General features: G+C 39.0%; 1 protein-coding gene across 6 annotated transcripts in view; it reads left to right on the forward strand.

Moving 5' to 3' along the window:
* The window catches only part of LOC108984013 (nuclear pore complex protein GP210), a 33,618-nt gene extending 12,017 nt beyond the window's left edge, over positions 1–21,601 (forward strand). The window contains exons 16-41 of one of the 6 annotated variants that reach the window (XM_018955838.2): positions 61–120; positions 190–258; positions 422–568; positions 682–801; positions 6,807–6,926; positions 7,157–7,312; positions 7,420–7,482; positions 7,607–7,716; positions 9,914–10,325; positions 10,861–10,963; positions 11,051–11,163; positions 11,412–11,483; positions 12,804–12,879; positions 14,152–14,259; positions 14,394–14,535; positions 14,963–15,046; positions 15,130–15,346; positions 15,736–15,790; positions 16,354–16,445; positions 17,020–17,080; positions 17,221–17,548; positions 19,024–19,064; positions 19,165–19,328; positions 19,440–19,539; positions 19,640–19,809; positions 20,708–21,601. In XM_018955838.2, the coding sequence (XP_018811383.2) occupies positions 61–120; positions 190–258; positions 422–568; positions 682–801; positions 6,807–6,926; positions 7,157–7,312; positions 7,420–7,482; positions 7,607–7,716; positions 9,914–10,325; positions 10,861–10,963; positions 11,051–11,163; positions 11,412–11,483; positions 12,804–12,879; positions 14,152–14,259; positions 14,394–14,535; positions 14,963–15,046; positions 15,130–15,346; positions 15,736–15,790; positions 16,354–16,445; positions 17,020–17,080; positions 17,221–17,548; positions 19,024–19,064; positions 19,165–19,328; positions 19,440–19,539; positions 19,640–19,809; positions 20,708–21,214 (3,690 nt within the window). In that variant the 3' untranslated portion in view covers positions 21,215–21,601. The other 5 variants (XM_018955836.2, XR_004802362.1, XR_004802363.1 and 2 more) reach the window with 5 other exon arrangements.
* The last annotated feature ends 235 nt before the right edge of the window (positions 21,602–21,836 follow it).

Here is a 21,836-nt window from a genome sequence, read left to right on the forward strand (position 1 = left end):
ACATGTTCAAATTCCTGACCCACTTGTGTGGCTTCTCATGGACGTATGGTTACTTTACAGGTCCAAGTTGCAGATGTAGAATGGATTAGGATTACGTCACAAGAGGAGATAAGCCTCATGGTTAGTCTTTCATGGGTGGCATTTTTGTTGTCATCTAGCATTAGTTCTAAGCTTTTTTGATTTTTTCAGGAAGGAAGCTCACAAACTATTAATCTAATGGCTGGGATTAATGATGGAAACACTTTTGACTCTTCTCAGGTTCTAACCAATGTCATTTATTTATTTTTGTCTCTCTTTTCAGAGCCATGCATTCCAGTTTACCTTCACTACTCATGTTTTTTTGGTGTGCGCTAGTGATTCTTGGTTTTCTATATCTTTTTTAGATTATAACGTAATTTTTGATTGGGAACTTGTGTTGCAGTATGCTTACATGAATATTCATGTGCATATTGAGGATCATATAGTTAAACTCGTAGGCATTGCTGATACCTCCAGTTCTCGTGGTGAATATGTGAACTCGCCAAATTTTGAAATAATGGGAACTCATCTTGGGATCACAACTCTTTATGTAAGTTCACTGTTGATTTATACAAATATTTTATGTCTCCAATTGTCATATTGTCTTATTTCTCCATCAAGATTTTGGGGTTACGCAAATTTACAGATAATATTTGTTAATAGGTCAGTGCTTCACAGCAATCTGGGCATGAAATTTTGAGTCAACCCATAAAGGTAGAAGTTTATGCACCACCAAGAATTCACCCTCCTGATATTTTCCTGACACCAGGTGCATCCTATGTGGTATGTTCTTGAAATAGGAATATTACTCGCTTGTTCCTTGCTCTTATTAAATGTAAGTTTTAGTTGGAAATGCTAAGATAAATATAAATTCAGCAGTTGCAGCTGCAGATGTTTATATCTCATTATGCCTTTTCCAATGAACTTGGAAGTTTTTAATTTCCATGCACACAAGAGTATAATTTAAGGTAAATTGAGTATAATTTCCATGCACACAAGGTCCCAACAATGAGAAGCAAATTTTAATGTGAACTACCAAAGCCTTATACCATCTGAGCAGCAAACAGTGATAGTTTTTTTTTTTTTTTATTTGAGAAGAAATCTATGTTCTTTTTCTCTCCGTACACATGCTTTCGTTCTTCTTCCCGTTTGTTTTCCTGGAAGTTTTTCTCCTCTTTAATGATGATGTGTTAACTGGTTTTTAAATTTTACGTGTCTAAGATGGGTACCCGAAAGAAGTGGTGATTGAATCCAAATGTTTCACGTTGTCAAAAGTGGGTGGTGGATTTCTGCGAGTCACTGAGAGAAGCTGGAAGTCTAATCATGCAGTGTTGCTGGGTGCTTCTTCAACGCAATGGCTTGGGAGGATATTAGAGGATAGCCTACAAGAGGGGAAAAATGAGGTATACTCGGCAACTAGAGAAGGTTATAGTTGTCTTACTGCTCAATGCTGCATAAATCGTAGAGGGAGATACCTTGAAGTTTCTGAGTATAATCAGGGGGGGAGGAGGAATGTTCTGTGCATTCTAGAAGGAGAGAATGGTTGGGGTTGGAGGAAATTGAGGGAGGTGCTGTTAGAAAGTGGTAAGGAGACCACTAACGCAGGTGTTTTGACTAGTGGAGGTCAGGGGAGTTTTGGGAGGGGGTCCGGTAAGATACCAGTCTCGGTCGTATAGGGAGGTGCTGTCGTCGACGTTTCCAAACGCAGGGAAGAATAGGGAAGGAGGTACAAAAGTTTCTGACAGGGGAAAAAGGAGTTGGCATCGTGAAGCATCATCAAAACAGTATGAGTTGAACCATTACCATGGCAGGGAATCTGTGGTGTGTCAGGAGACGTGGGAGGTAAGAAGACTGTTGATGGACATGCAAGGTCAGCTTCGTCTTCTGCAGAGAGGTATGGCTGAGATAGTGGGGTTTGTTGGTCTATTTAAGGAAAGTGAGGGGACGGGTGTTTTAAAAGCAAATAAGGAGTGGGTTGGTAATATGGATGGAATTAAAAGGAGCTCGGGTGAAGGGCCTGGTAAGGCCCAGAAAGAAGCCCATTAGAATAAAAGGGGAAAAGGGAAGGCTGTGTGGCGAAAGGTTGGTGGGCCTTCGCGGCCCAAAATGCAGAGGAGATCTCATTTCTCAGAAGGGGCTCGGCCGTCTCAATCCACGGCCCATTATAGTGGACATAAGCCCAGCGAGGACTTAGCTCAGGGAATTGTTTCTCAGCCTAGTGGTGTAAGCCCAGGGGGCACAGAGGAGACGCACAGCTGTGGGTCCATGCCGGAAAGACCACCGACAATGGCGTGGGCACAGATGTCGCCGACGAAGGGAGAGGAGGTTGCCGATGAGTCAACGCCGACGGTTTGTGCGCAAAAAGCGATGGTGGGTTTCCAATCACGGTTCTCTCCGTTGAGAGAGATTCAGACCTCGCCGATAAACGAGGAAGGCTTGGGCTTGGCTCTGGCTGAGTCAACGCCGGTGTTTTGTGCGCAAAAAGTTTTGGTGGAGTTCGAATCACACTAATCTCTCTGTCGAGGGAGACTCAGATCTTGCCTACAAACGAGGAAGGCTTGGGCTTGGCTCCGGCGAAATTTTTGTCAAACCTTTTGAGGGTTTTGAGTTGGAGGAAGGGGATGATGAGTCAGATGACCTCATGCACTTTGTGGAGGATGAATTATTCCTCCCGAAGACTTGTGAACAGATGGGCTTGGAGGAGTTTTCTGTGGGGGATGATTTTAAGCCTTTCCAGAGTAGCAGAATGGGAAATCCCATCCCATTGAACTGTTGTTTTCCAAACCAAGCTTCAGATTGGGTAATACATAAGGTGAAAGAGATTCAACATTTTGTTGGAATTAATTGTGAGGGGTATGAAGAGCAGTTAATTGCTTTGTTAACTGCCATGGAAGCCGGGGATCAACAAAAAAGGAAAGGGGGATTTGAAGAAGAATCAAGAGCTTAAAAGGTTGATGTGGTTGATAAACTCAGAGGGTAGCTCCTCTAGGAGCAGGGTGAAAGGGAAGGGGCCGACTGTTTATAAATGAAGCCAAAGATTGTGTCTTGGAATGTTCGTGGTCTCAACGAGGTAGAGAAGCGTCTTCGGATCCGGCACCTGCTTCATGAGTGGAAAGCGGACATTGTGTGTTTACAAGAGACGAAGTTGAAGGTAATCAATAGGAAGATTGTGAGGAGTCTTTGGAGTAGTAACTATGTAGATTGGGTGTACTTGGCCTCTTCAGGGGCATCGGGAGGAATTGTAGTAATGTGGGATAAGCGGGTGGTGGAGAATGTAGAGGACTATATAGGGAGATATATGGTAGCGTGCTCTTTCAAAAGCGTGTTAGATGGGTTCGTGGGGGCTTTTGCAGGTGTTTATGGACCCAATTTAGACGTGGATAAAAGATTATTGTGGGATGAGATAGCGGAGGTTCATGGTTGGTGGGAGTTTCCTTGGTGTATTGGGGGTGATTTCAATGCCAGCTAGCTTGGAGTTCTCAGAATGTATCTTTGACTTGAACTTGATAGACTTACCACTTGCAGGGGGCCCCGCCACATGGTCAAATAATCAGACCTGGACCCGCCTAGATCGTTTCTTAATTTCATCAGAGTGGGAAAGTCATTTTCTGGATGTATGGAAAAAGCGGTTGGTACGCTTAGCTTCGCATCATTGGCCTATCTTGCTTGATTGTGGAGGAATTCAAAGTGGTTGACGTTATTTTAAGTTCAAGAACATGTGGTTGAAATCCGAAGGTTTTGTGGAGAGGGTCAAGCAATGGTGGATTTCGTATCAGTTCGAGGGTACACCTAGTTTCATTTTTGCAAATAAGTTGAAAGCCTTAAAAAGAGACCTAAAAGAATGGAATAAACAGTCTTTCGGGAAAATAGAGGATAACAAAAATACCAAGTGGATGGAAATACAAGTGTTAGAAAGACTACAAGAGGGGAGACCTCTTAATGTGGAAGAGCAAGCTCAGAAAACTTTATTGGTTGCAGATCTTGAGAGGATAATCTTGCAAGAGGAATCGTCTTGGCGTCAAAAAGTCAAGGGCACTATAGTTAAAGGAAGGGGATCGGAGCACGAGGTTCTTCCATAGTATTGCAAACTCTCATAGAAGAAATAATGACATTGAGGTGCTGAAAATTGAGGGGGTGGAATGCAGAGATAAAGAGGCTATTAAAGTTCATGTGGTTGATTTCTTTGAGAAGCTCCTTACGGAGCAGGTGGGGTGGAGGCCTACTCTTAGATGGTTTGGTTTTTAACATTATTGAACCGGGGGATGGTGCCAGGATAGAGAGGGCTTTCGAGGAAGAAGAGGTCTTTGATGTGGTCAGGAAAATGGTAAAAGACAAGGCTCCGGGTCCTGATGGTTTCTCTATGGCCTTTTTCCAAGAATGCTGGGAGGTGATTAAAGAAGACCTTATGAAGGTGTTTCAGGAGTTGTTCTCGTTTGGGAAATTTGAGAAAAGCTTTAACTCCACTTTTCTTGCTTTATAACCGAAGAAGGCTGGGGCTATTGAAATCACAGATTTTCGGCCTATTAGCTTAGTGAATGGAGTTTACAAGATTATTTCAAAAGTGTTTGCTAATCGCTTAAGTGAGGTGTTGGGGAAGATTGTGACTAAGCCTCAAAATGCTTTTGTTAAGGGCAGACAGATCCTTGATGCGGTTCTAATTGCCAATGAATGCTTGAACAGTAGATTGAAGGCTGGCAACCCAGGAATTATGTGTAAGTTGGATATAGAGAAGGCGTATGACCATGTAAATTGAGATTTCCTTCTATACCTACTGGGTAGGTGTGGTTTTGGTGAAAGGTGGAGGTCTTGGATTAGATGGTGTATATCTACGGTAAGGTTCTTGGTGTTGATCAATGGCAGCCTCGAGGGTTTCTTCCAGAGTTCTTGTGGTTTGAGACAAGAGGATCCGTTGTCTCCGTTACTTTTTGTTATTGTTATGGAAGCACTAAGCAGGATGATTGCGGCGTTGTTGGCTAATGGGTTTGTTAGTGGTTTCCAGATTGGATCTTCGAGCAGGGGTTTTATCTTTATTTCTCACTTGCTGTTTGCAGATGACACGCTTATCATGTGCGAAGCTGATAGAGAGCAGTGAAGGTATGTTTGCTTTGTTTTGAAGCAGTGTCTGGTCTAAAAGTGAACTATGATAAATCCGAGTTGGTGCCGATTGGAAAGGTTCAGAATATTAGGGAATTGGCGGACACATTGAGTTGCAAGATAGCGTCTCTTCCAATGACTTACCTGGGATTACCGTTGGGTATAGCTTCGAGGGCATGCTCGATCTGGGATACAGTGATTGAAAAAGTAGAGAGGAGACTAGCAAGGTGGAAGAGAATGTATTTGTCAAAAGGGGGCCGGATTACATTGATTAAAAGTACATTTTCTAATCTACCCACCTATTTCTTATCATTATTCCCTATATCGGCAAGCGTGGTGGGTTGTCTTGAGAAGTTACAAAGAGATCTTCTGTGGGGGGGCTTAGGAGAAGAGTTTGAATTTCATCTTGTCAGGTGGGAGATGGTGTGCCGTCCCGTCCTATCTCGAGTGGCGGCTTGGGTATTAGAAACTTAAGGTTGTTTAATTAGGCACTCCTTGGCAAATGGCTGTGGAGATATATCAATGAACCAGAAGCCTTATGGAAAATTGTGATTGAGAATAAATATGGTGGTTTAGGGGAGGGTTGGTGCACTAGAGAAGTTAGAGGGGCACATGGAATGGGGCTATGGAAGCATATTAGAATAGGGTGGGAGGTCTTTCATCAACATACTAGGTTCCAGTTGGGTACATGCTCAAGGATTAGATTTTGGAAGGATGTTTGGTGTGGCAACAGTGTTCTCCAAGACTTGTTTCCTTTACTTTTCCTGATAGCAAGTGCCAAAGATGTCACAGTGGCGGAAGTTATGGGAATCTTAGAAGGGGGTATTCACTGGAATATCAACTTTAACCGGGCGGCACAGGATTGGGAGATGGAGAGTTTTGCAAATTTTTATAGTCTCTTGTATTCGTGTTGTCCAAGTATCCAGCATGATGGCTTGTGGTGGATTCCTGCAGGGAGATGGGTATTCACTGTTAGGTCCTTTTATAAGGTCCTCACACAAGTGCCGGAGATACAGTTTTCCTGGAGAAGGATCTGGCAACACAAGGCTCCTCTTAAAGCTTCTTTCTTTGTGTGGATAGTGTCACTAGGCAAGATTCTTACTACAGATAATCTGAGAAAAATGGGGATAATCATTGCAGACTGGTGTTATATGTGTAAAAGAGGAGGTGAGTCGGTGAACCATTTACTTGTACATTGTGATGTAGCCAGGACTCTCTGGAATGAGGTGTTTAAAAGGATGGAAATAGCATGGGTTATGCCGGAATCCGTAGTGGATATGTTGGCGTGTTAGACCTCTATTCGAGATGTGTATCAGATCAAAGTGATTTGGAAGATGATCCCTATCTGTATTATGTGCTGCTTGTGGCATGAGAGAAATGAGAGGACGTTTGAAGACAAAGAGAGATCTATGGAGGAGCTAAAAGTTTTCTTTTTCAGAATGCTTTGTACTTGGGCCATTGCTGTGGACTTTAATGGCATAGACCTTCATGATTTCTTTGTTTCTAATGTGCCTATATAGATAGGACATACTTACTTTGTAATTGGCAGTTGTTGCCCATTCTTGGATTAATAATACTTATTTTACTTATAAAAAAAAAAAAAAATTAATATGTATGTTTTTTTGAATTGCTGTGTTTATGGTGAATTTTATGTTTCAAACTTGTTTAAGAACCTTCTATTTTTGTCTGCTTAGCTTTCTGTTGAAGGAGGTCCAACTATCGGTGTATTTGTTGAGTATGCTAGTATGGATGAGGGGATTGCAGCAATTCAGAAATCTTCAGGACGATTGTTTGCAAATTCACATGGAAATACCGTGAGATATGATTCCCATTTGATTTTTTTGAACTATTTTTATGCGTTGATTAGGGAACACTTGTGTTTACTACTGCATTTTTTTGAGCTATTTTTTAGTGTTCTCACTCCTGGACAATGCAGCCTTCAAAACCTCGTTTTTTTCTCAAGTACATATTTACTATTTATACCATACATATACTGCAAATTTAATGCATTCTCCTAATCCAATACATTTTCTATTACGATCAGACTGTTCTTGCCACATTTTTTGGCAAAGGAGATACTGCAATTTGTCAAGCATATGGCAGTGTTAGAATTGGAGTCCCATCTGTGATGATTTTGAATGTACAAAGTGAACAGCTTGGTGTTGGCTGTGAGATGCCAATATATCCTGTTTTTCCTGAGGTAAGAATTGAAAACCAACTACTAATAAAAAAAAAAAAAGAATTGAAAGCCAACTATTAATTGAACTTCTATTATTAAAATACTGATCACCTTCCATGCATCATCAGGGAGATTTGTTTTCTTTTTATGAGCTCTGCAAAAACTATCAGTGGACTGTAGAGGATGAAAAGGTTGGATAAGTTCTGTGTTTAACTACCTAGTCTGATTTCTCCTCGTCATTTAGTTCTGCGTTTATCTGGAATATTTTGACTTCTTGCTGTGAAAGGAATGACATCTTTCCCTTTTCCTGTTTAGGTGTTGAGTATCCATATGGCGACTCATTTATATGGTGATGCAAAAGAAATTCCTTTCACTCGTCATTTGGATGAGAAAGAGCTTGGTTTCATCAAGGTTTTATATGGAAGGTACTCTAGAATTACTGCCACATTGGATTTTGTGTTTTCTGTGTTACGTAACAAAAGTTATACTGAAAGTTTTAGCATCAAATTGAGAAAGTAATTGTTCAATAATTTATCAGATCTGTCTATTTTTTGTCTATCTTATGCCATCCTGTCTATTTAGAAAAAGAGGAAGATGTTTCAGGTTCACCAATGACCAACCCAAAAGTTATGCCCTCTGTTCACATGGACAATTTTCATGTTAACCATTTTTCCTACACCATGAAGTAGCGTTGTCGTTTAAGATGTAAATTTATGCCTGGCTTGTAGTTCTATTTTGAGTGCTTCTAGATCCATCTTTCAAAGCTTAGCAAAGGTTCGTGATATGTGGTTATGAAGGTTATGGTTATTAAGTTTTCATGTGGTTCATTTGGAGGGTGGACGATTTCTTACCTTCTGAGGATTGGATAAATGATTTTCGAAGGCAAATTTCTTGGGATTGCAGGGTTTACATGAATAAAATATTTATACTGTGGTTTCATTCATTGCAGCAGATTAAAGTCTTCAACCACTATCAAGGATTGGAAGTTGTTTGTTTGTAGTGTTTTGCTCAACCTTTGTTGTTATAGTTGAGATAGGTGCCTTGCATATCTCTTCTCTAAAAGGAGAGATAGGTGCATGAAAGGAGAGATCCAAGTGCTTTCAGGCAATCACTTCTAATTTTTTAATGGGGCAGAATGGTAGAAGAGTGGAAGTTCCAGATGGTGAATCTGCCCAAGGTATGCTCCCCAATTTTTAGGATGGTTTGGATATCAGAAAACTGATCACATTCAACTGAGCCCTCCTGAGGAAGTTTCCATGGAGGTATGTCTATGAAAGAGAACCTACGGAGAGTGACGATTAATATGAAATATGGTAGTCCTTGGTGTAATTGGAGCTTTAATGAGATGATAAGACTTGTGGGGTTGGATTATGGAATAACTTTAGAAGGGGTTGAGGTAGCTTTCATGCATATCAGATATGGCGTGAGCAAGAGATTCGAGACAATGTTTTGGCATAACATGTGGTGTGGAGATTATTCTCTTAGGAGGGGCCTTTCCAGATCTATTCTGCATCGCTCAGGCTTAGGACACTTTGGTACAGAATCATTTATAGCTCTAAAATGGATCTCCTTAATTGGCAATGGTCTTTATCAAAGCGGTACAAGACTGGGAGATGGATCTTTCAAACTCGTTTATGTTTTGGCTGTATTAATCTCGGTTCAGACAAGATGGGGAGGACAGAATGTGCTGGGCCATGTCTAAGACAGGGGTGATCAAAGTCAAGTTGTTCTTATTGCATTGATCCCTCACAATAGTCTTAACTTTCTATAGAGAAATCCATATAGACTAAGAGAGCACTAGGGGATATTTCACACTGAAAAACCTATGGATGAGAGATGCTTTGGTAATGGAGTGACGTTGCATGTTTAGGTGGGGTGAGGAATCACTTGATCACCTTTTAATCCATTGTGAGACAACTAGATCTTTTTGGCAAGCAAGTTTTGGTCTCCTTACACTAGACTGGGTGATGCCTAGATGGGTGACATACTTATTAGCATGCTGGAAAGGAAGACTTGAGAATGATTATAGCAGGCTCTTGTGGAGATCGATTCCAATATGTTTAATGCAGTGCATATAACAAGAAAGAAAAAGTTTACCTATAAAAAAAAATAAAAATAAATAACAAGACAGAAAAAGTTGGAGCTTCAAGGACTGTAAAAGAACAATGGAGGAACTAAAAGCTTTCTTTTCAGATACACTGTACCGTTGGATGCCTGTCCACTTATGCTTTTCTAGCTTTGGTTTTCAGAGTTTTCTTGTTCTCTTTACTTTCTCTAGTTTGGTGTATATGATATATGCTACCTATGTGCTTGGATAATGCCTTTTTGATCAGTAATAAAATATCTTAGGAAAAAAATTATGAGTGCTTGCTTGTCCTTTTTTCATGAGTGAGATCTAAGTGCTTGCTTGTAATGCTTATCACTCGGTTCTCTTGAATATTTTCTTATAAAGCATGGTGTAATTTGAGGTGTTTTGAAATGTAACATGCTGAAGATTGTTTGTGCTTTTAATAATTCTGTCTTATCCTCTTTGGTGTGAATTAGGTCTGCTTTCCATCTATTCCAGTCGACAAATCTTAATTAGCTCAGCTTTTCTAGTATGTAATTCCATCTCCATTTCAGATCTGCTGGCAGGACAAACATCACAGTCGCTTTCTCATGTGATTTTATATCTCCCGGTTCTAACTTAGGATCAAGGTTCTACAGTGCATCAGTATCATTATTGGTGGTGCCTGATCTCCCTCTTGCTCTTGGAGCTCCCATAACCTGGATTCTTCCTCCTAATTATACCACCACAAGTCTATTGCCCTCATCTTCAGAATCATATGGCCAACGGGATGGTCAGCGTCGAAAAGGAACTATTGTTTATTCTTTATTAAGATATTACGGTGAAAAGAATGAAATGCAGAAGGATTCTATTTCCATTCATGGGCCTAGGATAAGGACAAAAGACAGCAACAATCTTGCATGCATTCAAGCAAAAGATCGCACAACGGGAAGAACTGAGATTGCCTCTTGTGTCCAAGTTGCTGAGGTATGAATATTTTATCTTATTTATGGCTGGCCATCAGTCCGAGTTGCAACCAAGCTTTACTATTTATAGAATGGTTCTCCAGTTATATATTGGTGATACCTAAGTTACATGGGCTCCTTGCAGAAGATGGGAAAAAAAAAAAGGTTGCATGATTCTGGTATGGGTGTGAGGTGCATGCTTGTGTCTTAAGTGTTAAGATATTCCAATTGATTTCACCAAAAAAAAAAAAATACAATTTTGCATTAATGAACCACTTCTTTGCCCATGATAGCATAGGGCAAGAAATCTGCATAAGCCCGCCAATGTTAACGGCTATAATTTCTTAGGGAGTTTGATGTATTTAGAGTTCTTACTATTTGTCAAGAATGCCGCGGCTTCGTAATGTTTGGTATTTACTTGCCTTTACTTCATCTTACTCCCGTTGACCTAGAGTCCACATTCTTTACAACTCATTTATAATTTTATGATCCACCACAGTACTTATCAAAACAAAAATTTATGATCCACTGTACTGATGTCTCTTCATTTTGGCCAGGTGGCTCAGATAAGGATAACAAATAAGGAGTTGCCTTTCCATTTAATCAATCTTGCTGTTGGTGCTGAAATTAAACTTCCAATAAGCTATTGCGATGCTTTAGGTAGTAGAGTATTAGTAGCAGAAAATGTTTTTTGGGAAATATGTTTTTTTATTCCTCAACAGTTTGCTTGTGATTTCTGTTGAACAGGAAATCCATTTTATGAAGCATATAATGCAGTTGTTGTTAATGCTGAAACTAATGATCGTGATGTTGTCTCCACAAACAATACATGTGATGAAGATGGAAATATTTGTCTCAAGGTTCGCTGATTAAATATAAACTTCTGAATTTTCAATATGCCAAGCTTTCAAGAGCAAGCTACTGAGAGAAACTGTAGCTTGGACCTTTTGCCATTTTCATTTTATCATTGCTTTTGACCATGAAAAGTCATTCATGCAAAATTGCGGATGGATGAACAAACGAACTACTCTTGTTTCACTATTCGTTCCTTTTATTTCTGGCCATATCATTTGACTGTAACTCATGAAGTTACTAACATTTCATGAAGGCAATACGGCATGGTAGAGCTCTTGTGCGAGTATCAATGAGTAGTTCAAAACTGAAGTCAGACTATATCCTAGTAAGTGATAATCTTTTTTTTTTTTTTCAAAACCAATAAAAGTGTCTTCTAAAGAAGTTTTATCCTACTTATAAAAAAAATAAAAGTGTATGCTAAAGAAGTTATTAGTTGCTATCCAGCTATAAATCATACATTTCTTGTCTCGATTCTGTAGAAGTACTTTCTCTATCCGTAAAACAAGGACTTAACTCAAGTAGACAGAACATATAGAAGGGTGACACCTAAGCACTCGATTCTGTAGAAATGCTTAGAAAGGAGTTGAATTTTTCATGCCAATGCTCTTAAACATACTTAACTTTATGATTCAAATTACTATAAAAAATTATGATTTTTGAGTAATGGAAGATTGCTGACATTACTGTTTCAATTTTTCTCATTCCACTTTGTTTTTGTTATTTTAGAATCAAAAGAGATCTCAGTTCTTGTTTAATAATTGCTGGATATACAACCAATGTACCCATGGTTCGAGACTACCACTAGATGTTGCCATACCTAGGGATGTAAATTGCATCAGCTGCTCATGAACAGCTATGACTTAGTTGGCTTGGCTTGGCTTGGCTTGTTTCGTTAGCTATTGAACCAAGCTTGGGCTTTGTTTTTATGCTTGCTTGGTAGGGAAGTGAAGCCAAAGGGCTAAGCATAACTTAGCTCTACTTAATGGGCTCAACATGCTGGATTAGGAAATGAAAAATAATGCTATTGATTTGTATTTTTGCCGATAATCCTTTACCTACACAGTGCATACTTGAAAAATTTTCTAGTTGCTTTTATTAGTCATGTTCTTGAAGACATTCTAAAATCATATATTTTTGGTCACTGGCCACCTACTTAATTAAATATGTAATTGATCACCGTTAAGTGCAGCAAGCATAACTTGAGCTGGAACTGAGCTCATCACCAAAAGATAGGAAGCCGAGCTAAACCTGAGCTTTGCTCATCATTTCAATCCAAGCTCCAAATGAGCTTAACTCGTTTGTGCAGAGCTTGAACTCTTTTGCTTTTACCAAGCTGGTCTTGAACAGCCTGGGGCTCGGCTCATTTGCAGCCCTTCCTCAACTAACACGGTTGGGTCCATCATCATAGAATATATCATGGTGTTTTTCCAGCTTGTTGTCAAACCTCATCGCATGCTCCCTGAGACTTATATCTGAAATAAGCTTTTGTTTGTTAACAAAGAATATTTGGTTCTCATGATAACATGGAAAAGTAAGCCTTCTATACATTTTACTTTCTTTTTTTTCCTTTCTTCAGAGATCCCTGCTCATTTTTTTGCTAGTTCTATCTGCAGCATAAAATCAGTTGATTACTTAATTTCTTCAGATTTTAGTTGGTGCCCACATACAACCTCAAAACCCGGTCCTTTTCAAAGGAAGTTATCTTAACTTCAGTATAGAAGGTGAGTATACGGTAAAAAGCTTACGTTTCTTATTATTTGATCAATAACTACATGTTGTATCTTCTTGCAAACCTATAGTTCTATCTATTCTTGTATTATAAGTATAGGTTCTTTGTTATTAGCTGAAAGCTTTAATAGTTGTGTTTGTTAAAGTGTTAAAAAGTCTATCTGTTCTCGCTATTATCACTATAGGCTCCCTGCCACCAATCCAAAAAAAGGAAACTATAGGCTCCTGTTATTATCTGAAAGCTCTAATAGTCGTGTTTGTTTAAGTGTTAAAAAGTCTTCTTCCTGTGTATATGGGCTTCGCCTGCTTCATTTGTATCAATAAAATTTTCATTTTTCTTATAAAAGAAAAACATTGTTCAGTCCACGCTGGGATGCTTGGAAGATGGGACTTTCTTGCTTATGTTTGATAGAATCTTCATAAAACCAGGGTTACTTGTATACATCCAGAATACTTGGTTACTCCTATTGATATATATAATATTTTTACTTACAAAAAAAAAAAAACTTGTACACACAAGTAACAAACCAGAAAGCAGTTCATAAAATGAGTTTTTCTTTACTCCTAAGTTCTTCTGAGATCTGCGTTACTTTCCTCATCTTTCTTTAATGAATATATTTCAGTTATACAGATATAGATTCACTGTATAAAAAAATATATTGTTGGATAACCTCCCTAGGGGTTGGCTCAAGTGGTAAAGGCCTTGGTCGTGGTGGTATACTCCCTCCAAGGTCCAAGGTTCGAATCGCACTGAGTGCAAACAATCTCTAGGGGCTATCGTATTGGAGGATTTTCCCTTTGAATTACCCGAGGTGCACTTGCGGGAAACTCTTTGCCGACGGCCTGTGCACCCTCGGGATTAGTCAGGATGCTGCTCCCGAACACCCTGTGCCAATAAATATATATATATATATATATATATTGCTGGATGCCTTTGTATCTCAAGGTGTGGGGAGTCGATAGCCACAATAAAATGTAGTGTTTTTTTTTTTTTTACTTTATTGGAAAAGTTACAATAAAATGTTAGGAAATATTTCGTTTTAAAAACTTTGTTTAGATTTAAATGTTTAAATTTATAGAGTAGACTGAACAACGTGGCTTAACAGGAGGAAAGCTCCTGCTTCAGAAATTAAGTATGTTATAGATCCTAATATCTTCTTTGTATCATCTTGTTCTTCATGCATCGCAGAAAAGTGATTGCGGAATTCTTTTCTCTTCCAAAATTAGTTTCCAGAAATGTTACATTGTTTAATTTAATATGGTAGGTTTACATGATCAAGTTTCTGGACAGTGGTTTACTGCAAATGAGAGTGTTATATCTGTAAACATGCTGTCTGGAATAGCTGAAGCAATTGGGGAAGGTGCAGCACTAGGTAATGAATAAAAAGTGTCACTTAATTAAAGCCAGTGCTCCAAGTGCGAGATATTTTCTCTCTAATGCTTCTATGATTTTCTCCTAGTATGATGGTAGCGTTTTTCACAGTGGCAACTTGTTATCTCTGAACAGTTATTTTCAACGGTTCAAGTTTGAAACTACAAACAATGGTCACAGTGCTAACTGGTGATATTATTTCTGTGGATGCTCCAAAAGAGATGCTGACAAATGTTCCTTTTCCCACAAAAGGATATAAGTTCTCTGTGAAGCTCAGGTTTGTAAACTATGAGTTGTGGATTAGGACATAGGGTGCTGGCACAGCAAGGTTTATAATGTTGGACATATGTCTCTGTGTTTTAAGTGTGATGTTTGCATGCGGAAGAATAATAGATAGTAAAAAATATCAGGAAAATGGTTGTTCACAAGTATCCGAACAAAAATAGCAAAGAGTTAAAAATTAGTAAGGTAAATTGGATGGCTTGGCTCAACAAGAGCATAAGTTCCTGTTTCTTGAATTATATATGTTATAGATTTACTTATCAAAAAAAAAAATATATGTTATAGATTTATGTTGTGCTATTCATAAAATATTTATCTGACATTTGGTTTTCATTTTACTAGCAATCTTTTGAAGGTTAATGGCATATAATTGATGATGCTCTATTAATGCCTTTATTTTATTTTCTCTTTTACTGCAAAAGTAATACTTATGGCAACAAGTTTGGATCTCCTGGGAATAGTAAGGAAGTTCCATATGACTGTATTGTGGACCCTCCTTTCATTGGGTATGTTTCTTCTTTTCTTTGGCTGCATATCTAGTGAATTATTTTTCATCTGCAAAAATTATTTTCCATATGTGGGCTTGAAGGTATGCAAAGCCAAGGATGGATCTTGACACTGGGAGCACATATTGCCTCTTTTTCCCTTACTCACCAGAGCATTTGGTACACTCTATGCCAAAGTCAAAGGACATGAGACCAGATATATCTGTTTCCATAAATGCTTCAATGAGAGAAGCTAATCATGTTTCAGGATCTGCTTCTGCTCTTTTTATCGGAGGGTTTTCGGTATTGGAGATGGGGGAGGTAATGATATTGTCCTGGCTAGCATTTTATATTTTTACATTGGAAATAACAAAATATGAGAGTGAAATTTTGATTCACCACCTATCCCTTCAGATGACTTTTGCCCTTTCATGACTATGTAACTTTGGTATTGGTTGGCAGGTTGCACGATTATGCCCTAGATAGTTGAAGTTGTTGGGAATATTTGAATCGTTTTGGGACTAAATTCGATATGCTGCATTTGAGGGCCGTTGTCTGAAGAACTAATCTATAATATATGGCCCCTTCTTATTACCTATAAAAAAAATAATATATATGGCCTTGTAAACCGTATCATAAAGTTCTCTACCTATTCAATTTTACTAGTGTATGATGTTGAGTATCTTTTAATGTTTCAGAATTTGATGCAGTTGAATCTGACACCGGACTCGAACACGACAATCATAACCATCTTGGGGAATACAGGTACACTGACAGACAGTTTGCCCTTGGGGTGTGAGTGTGTAGTGACAATGGCATAACAGGGTGTTAGCTCTCTCTAGCTGTTATTTCCGTCCATCTCTCCCTGTCTCTTCTTTTAGTAGCAGGTTTTGAACTTCCTTGAACTCCTTTCACCATCTGAGCCAACTGGGCAATGAAGGTGGGAGTTGACACCATTTCTTTACTAGAAACGGTTAGAACTTTACTGCAAAAGCTAGCTAGCTAACACCTCCGTTATTATTAAAATGGGATGCTAATTTTGGAATTACTACATGTATGGCATTTAAAGATACGATGTTGCTACTAGCCATTGAAACTTGCTGTTTTTGGTGATATTGAACTTGCAATTTTCAAAACTTAAACGCATAATAAGCTGGGGGCTTTTTGTGCACCTTTATATTGTTTTCTCAAGGGACCTAATGTGCCCTTCAACCGTTTTATGTGGGGAGTTTCCTTGCTTGCCTTCTTTAGTGGTTGAGGTCAAACCCACCACCTGTTAACTGATATAAGTCCTCCGCTTACTTCATTGGTGGTTTGTCTCATTTTAGATGTTGAAATCCATTGGCACAAGCACGATCTGTTAATGATCAGACCCATCTTTAGCGAAGAATCTGGGATTGGTGGGCGTGCGCAATATGAGGTGAGCACTATGTCTCCATGTGTTCTCTATACTACTTCGAAGGTAAAACCCATCCTATGGAATAGAGCTCTTGTGGAACAAAATCAATTCTTATTAGGAGAGGAAATAAAAAAGATAATGTTAAATTTGAAAGTGATGGAGTGCCAGTTATCATCAATTTCTAAAGCTTCAGCCATTAGGAAGTTTGCCAACAATTATACAATAACTCTAACCCCCCGCCCCCTTTTTTTCTCTCTCGCACTAGCTTTCCCATTCAGAAATAAACACCTAGAACGAAACTGGAAGTCAATGGTCATTAACAGAAGACAGACTGAAACAAATGAGGGTTCTGAGTAGTCGAACACATTTCATTAATTGAACTACTTTGATTCACTGGTAGCGATCATCAATTTTCCATAATTTTAACCTGTCAGGAAATGGACCAACACTGTGTATCAAACTCACAAACACTAACTTCAACATGCAGAATCATGGATGATACCATCATTTTCGAAATTCCTGATTTCCGGCTGTATAGAATGTGGCAAATTACTTCATACTCTAGATTGATCATCTTTCTTTTCCATGTCTTCAGATCAAATTGCTAAGAGACGAGAGATTCAAAGACAGAGTAACCATCACACTGCCAACCAATGGTGAGCCTCTACTTAGTCCTGAAGCCGACACAACTTGCACTCCCTTCAGCAACTAAGAAAACATGTATCTGAGAGAGACTGATTAGAAGATGCAGTATTAATAAGACCAAGCTTACATCTTTATCATGTCTGTTTTACAGGGCAGAGAGTGTTCATAGAGGTTGACTACGAACCCGTCCAAGGAGCGTTAGGAACTACACTGAATAAAACCATTTGGGCAACTGTAGTTGGCTGCTTTGCCCTGTTGGTAGTGACTGTGGTCATCTTTATACGTTTCCTCGACAGGCCCAACAGATCTCAATCATCTATTGCTGTTCCTGCTCCTCCAAGAACCCCAGGCCCCGCAACCCCTGACCATAGCCGCCCAACTGTCTTGGACGAGTCTCCTCGAACACCTCAGCCATTCGTTGACTACGTGAGAAGAACAATAGATGAAACTCCATACTACCGGCGAGATGGAAGGAGGAGGTTTAATCTACAGAATACATTATAGAATTATAAACTCATGGTCGGATTAGATGGGTTGTCTCTTACTCTTTACCATCGGAAGATTATGTAAATTCATGTAGAATATGACATTTTGCCAATCAAAGTTTTGTGGAATCCGTTGATCTACCTTCTCTTTTTTTGGAATTTTTTAAAGGAGCCGATTATGATATTCAAAATCAATGGTGAACGCTTGCTCTCTTACCTTTTTTGTTTGAACTCCACACATTAAAGTTGGCCAAACCAAACCCCCAACAACTAACCAAAAAAAAAAAGTCCACCGAGAAAGTAAAAAAGAAACTGGAGATTCATTAGTTGAGGATGAAAAAAGAATGTTATCAAAACTCAGTAGAGATTCAAAGGATTATTCCATTTTCCTTTTAGTTTTGCCGTTTTCAAGTTATTGTGGAACTCGATCAAAATACAAAAAGAAGAGAGAAATTATATTTAGAGTAGTGCTACTATGTCTCCTCAATTTGCCCACTTGGTGAGCCTACTAGTGTAAATTGCACTTTTCTTTTATTTATTTATTTATTTTCAAACATTTTTTAAACATGTTAAAAATTTTTAAAAACTAAAAAAATACTCATACACTAATAGTCACTTTTTTAACTATTAAAAAATAATAAATACATAAACGATTAAAATAATAAGATAAATTAAGGAGGCATTGTAACATTATTATTCTTATATTTATGCCAATAATTACAAATAATTTTTTTTTAATTGAATGCCCTGAGCCCATTGGATATCTTCTCTACGATAAAATAGTAATGCACTTCGGACCCATTTGCTTTTTCTCTAGATGCATAAGTTCCCCTCTGTCTTTCTATTCTCCGGCCCATTTTCAGCCCAAACCATCATCGGAAGGACGATAACAGCCCAATAGGAAAAGTTGAGGGGAGCCGCTTGAATATTCAATGGTCCCAACTCCCAAGACCCCAACGAACAACCCTTCTTTTCCAGTCTATCACGCTGCTCGAATACCTTAAAAACTAGGATTTTAGGGCTTTTCGGTCCGAAAACAACATCTAGGGCTCAACATTGTTTCTTCTTCTTGTTCCGAAACCCCCTCCATAGAATCATCCGTTTTGAATTCGGAGTCCCATGGACCCTCAAGCCAACGAAACTAGCTATGACAGAGAAATTGACGACGTAAAGTCCTCCGGCCTCAGAGAAGAGGACAAGTCTCAACCTCATTCTGGTGACGGTGCCAGCGCCGGGTAACTCTCTCTCGCTTCGTTTATTTTCTTGTTAGTTTGAAAACTACAATAGTCAAATCCTGGAGAACTCAGCAGCTGACTCTGTAGGCTCGTTTATTTGGATTAAATGAAGGGAAAGTAAAAGACGGGAACATTTTCAAAAATTGATAAACTTTACTGAAGATTATAATCCCTACAATGAATCATACAGATGATTGACCTATATTTTTGCATTCTTTGCGCGTAATCTTGCAGAAAAATTTTCATAGGTGGTTTAGCGCGAGAGACAACTGATGGTTAGTTCTTTGCAGTGTGCTGATTCCGTATGTTAATTGATTTTGGTTTCTAGGTGTATGAGCTTAATCTTTTCTGCTTTCGTTTAATTGTACTATGCAGCTCAGTTTGTCAAGCATTTTGGTAGATATGGTGAGATTATTGATTCTGTGATAATGAAGGACCGGAAGACAGGGCAACCCCGTGGATTCGGGTTTGTGACTTATGCAGACCCCTCTGTGGTTGATAAAGTCATTGAGGACGCTCATATTATTAATGGGAAACAAGTAGGGTTTGTGTTGCGTGCCAATAGGTTTTCTCTAGTTTGAATAAGTTGTTGTCGTTTCAGTTGTTCACTTGGTTTATGGGTGTTTTGTGTGGTTTTGGGACCGGTATAGGTGGAAATTAAGCGGACTATTCCTAAAGGAGCTATTGGCTCTAAGGATTTCAAGACTAAGAAGATTTTTGTGGGGGGAATCCCTACAACCATGAATGAAGGTGATTCTTATTTGGTTTTATTTTCATAGTCTTCTGCGACATTAAGGGCTAGTCGCATGGTATTTGTCAATGGGGCTATATGTTTGTTATAAATGGGCAGATGAGTTCAGGGACTTCTTTACACAATTTGGAGAGGTCAAGGAACACCAGATCATGAGGGACCATTCTACCAGTCGATCTCGTGGCTTTGGATTTATTACTTTTGACGCAGACCAAGCTGTTGATGATCTCTTGTCCAGGGGTAACAGATTGGAAATGGCAGGAACTCAGGTCAGCTTAAAAGGAGTTAATTAGTGTATTATTAATTCTTATTAAAGTGCAAGTTTTCGCTTAAATGGGCCTTAGATAGAGCTTGCTCAGAATTTCTCAACTTTTTCAGAGAGTTAATATATGGTTACATTGTCTGCTTGAAGGCAAAACTGAAATGTACATCCAAATATGGATGTTTCAAATTGTTAGTTGTTTGCCAAACCTGGTTGGTTTAAGTAGTCCTTTGATTAATTGATAATCACTTATTTGATTAATTGATTGTCACTTATTTAATTAATTGATCATCACTTTTTTGATTAATTGATCATCACTTATTAGTCTATGCTTTGCTATATCTTCCGTCAAGACATCATGTACACATGGCTGCACATTTCTTTTTGGGTATATGGCAAGCATGGTGCTTGGTGTAGAGTTCCGTAATTTTATAACTCTGCATTTTGAATTGATTCCCATGATGTCATTTTGGTAGGCATTTTGTTTGTTTTTTGATGTGATGGAAGGTTTTCGGTTCCCATAGAAATTTGCATTGCTGATGTCTTACATTTGTGCCTAGTTGTAGATTCAGCAATTGTTCTCATAAAATCCCACTGCTTTGTAATGTTGCTACCATTGAATGATGCACAAATTAATGGAGATTGCACACATAAAGATAAAAGAAGAGTGGGAAAAGAAATGGGGAAGGGGAAGAGGGCTTAAAACTAAAGTTTTAAAACTAAAGTTTTAAAACTAAAGTTGATCATTTTCTCCATCAATTAAATTCCATATGCATTGCTTCTAGCCATATTAGTGAGGAATATTATAGGATTTTGTAACAGTTACACGTTCTTTTTTTTTTTCTCAATACAACCATAATCTATCACGAAGCATTGCAATTTAAGTCCTCAGCTCATTCTTGTAGGTGGAGATAAAAAAGGCAGAGCCAAAGAAGCCAAATCCACCACCTGCCCCATCCAAGCGTTATAATGATTCTCGGCCCACATTTGGTGGTGGGTTCCGGGATGGTTATGGTGGATTTGGAGAAGGTAGCTTTGGTGGTGGCTACAGGTCAGGTGGGCCCAATGGTGGCAGGGGAGGTGCTTATGGTGGGTACGGTGGAAGTGAATTCAGTGGTTATGGAGGATATGGTGTTGGTGGTATGGGTTCTTATAGGGAAGAGCCCTACCTTGGATACTCGGGTCGTTATGGAGGAGGCTTTAGCAGAAGTTATGATCTAGGTGGTTATGGTGGACCTGGTGAGGGTTATGGGGGATATGGTGGTGGCAGTACTGGTGCTACTGGTGGCTATGGGAGTAGCTATGATGCCAGCCTTGGCAGTGGATATGGAGGGGCCAGTGGCTCCTTCTATGGAAGCAGAGGGGGCTATGGTGGTGCAGGGAGTGGTCGATACCATCCTTATGCGAGATAGAATGTCTTACAAGGAAGAATTTTTAGGATTATAATAGTATCGGCAAATGCCAAGTTGTTGTGGTTTGTATCATTGAGCCTGAAGTTTGTTGGTGCATGTTTTCTGAGATTCTTTTATTTTGTCGGAGGTGCTTGGTACTTTTTGTTGATCATTTGAACGTGTTGACCTGCTGCTGTACGAGGAGTACAAGATATGTGCCCTCTGGGTCTTGAAAGGTGACCTCAGACACAAGTGGCAAATTACTGTTATTGAACGTTTTTGTTCACTCATTGTCTTTGGTAATCAATTCGTCTAACCTGAGGAAGCACTCAATATACTAGGGCTCTATTTGCTGTATCATCTAATGTCAGCATGGATACAGGTGATTGGAACTATCCATTTATGGTCCTTGACGTCCACTCTTTGAAATGTGTTATGCTGGTTTTATTGAATTCACAACCCAGTACTTTTGGGCATGATTGATTGTGTTAGATTTCAACCCCGACTGCATGAGCACTGTCAATGGAAATGTAACAAATCTCAACCATTGCTCAACCATTGTTAATTACACAATATTGTCGAAGAAAGCCTTGGCCCTGATTATTGCCTCTCGAATCATTTCTCACGCTGAAGAGAATATGTT

The sequence above is a fragment of the Juglans regia genome, chromosome 1 (genome assembly GCF_001411555.2).
Source record: "Juglans regia cultivar Chandler chromosome 1, Walnut 2.0, whole genome shotgun sequence".
NCBI lineage: Eukaryota > Viridiplantae > Streptophyta > Magnoliopsida > Fagales > Juglandaceae > Juglans > Juglans regia.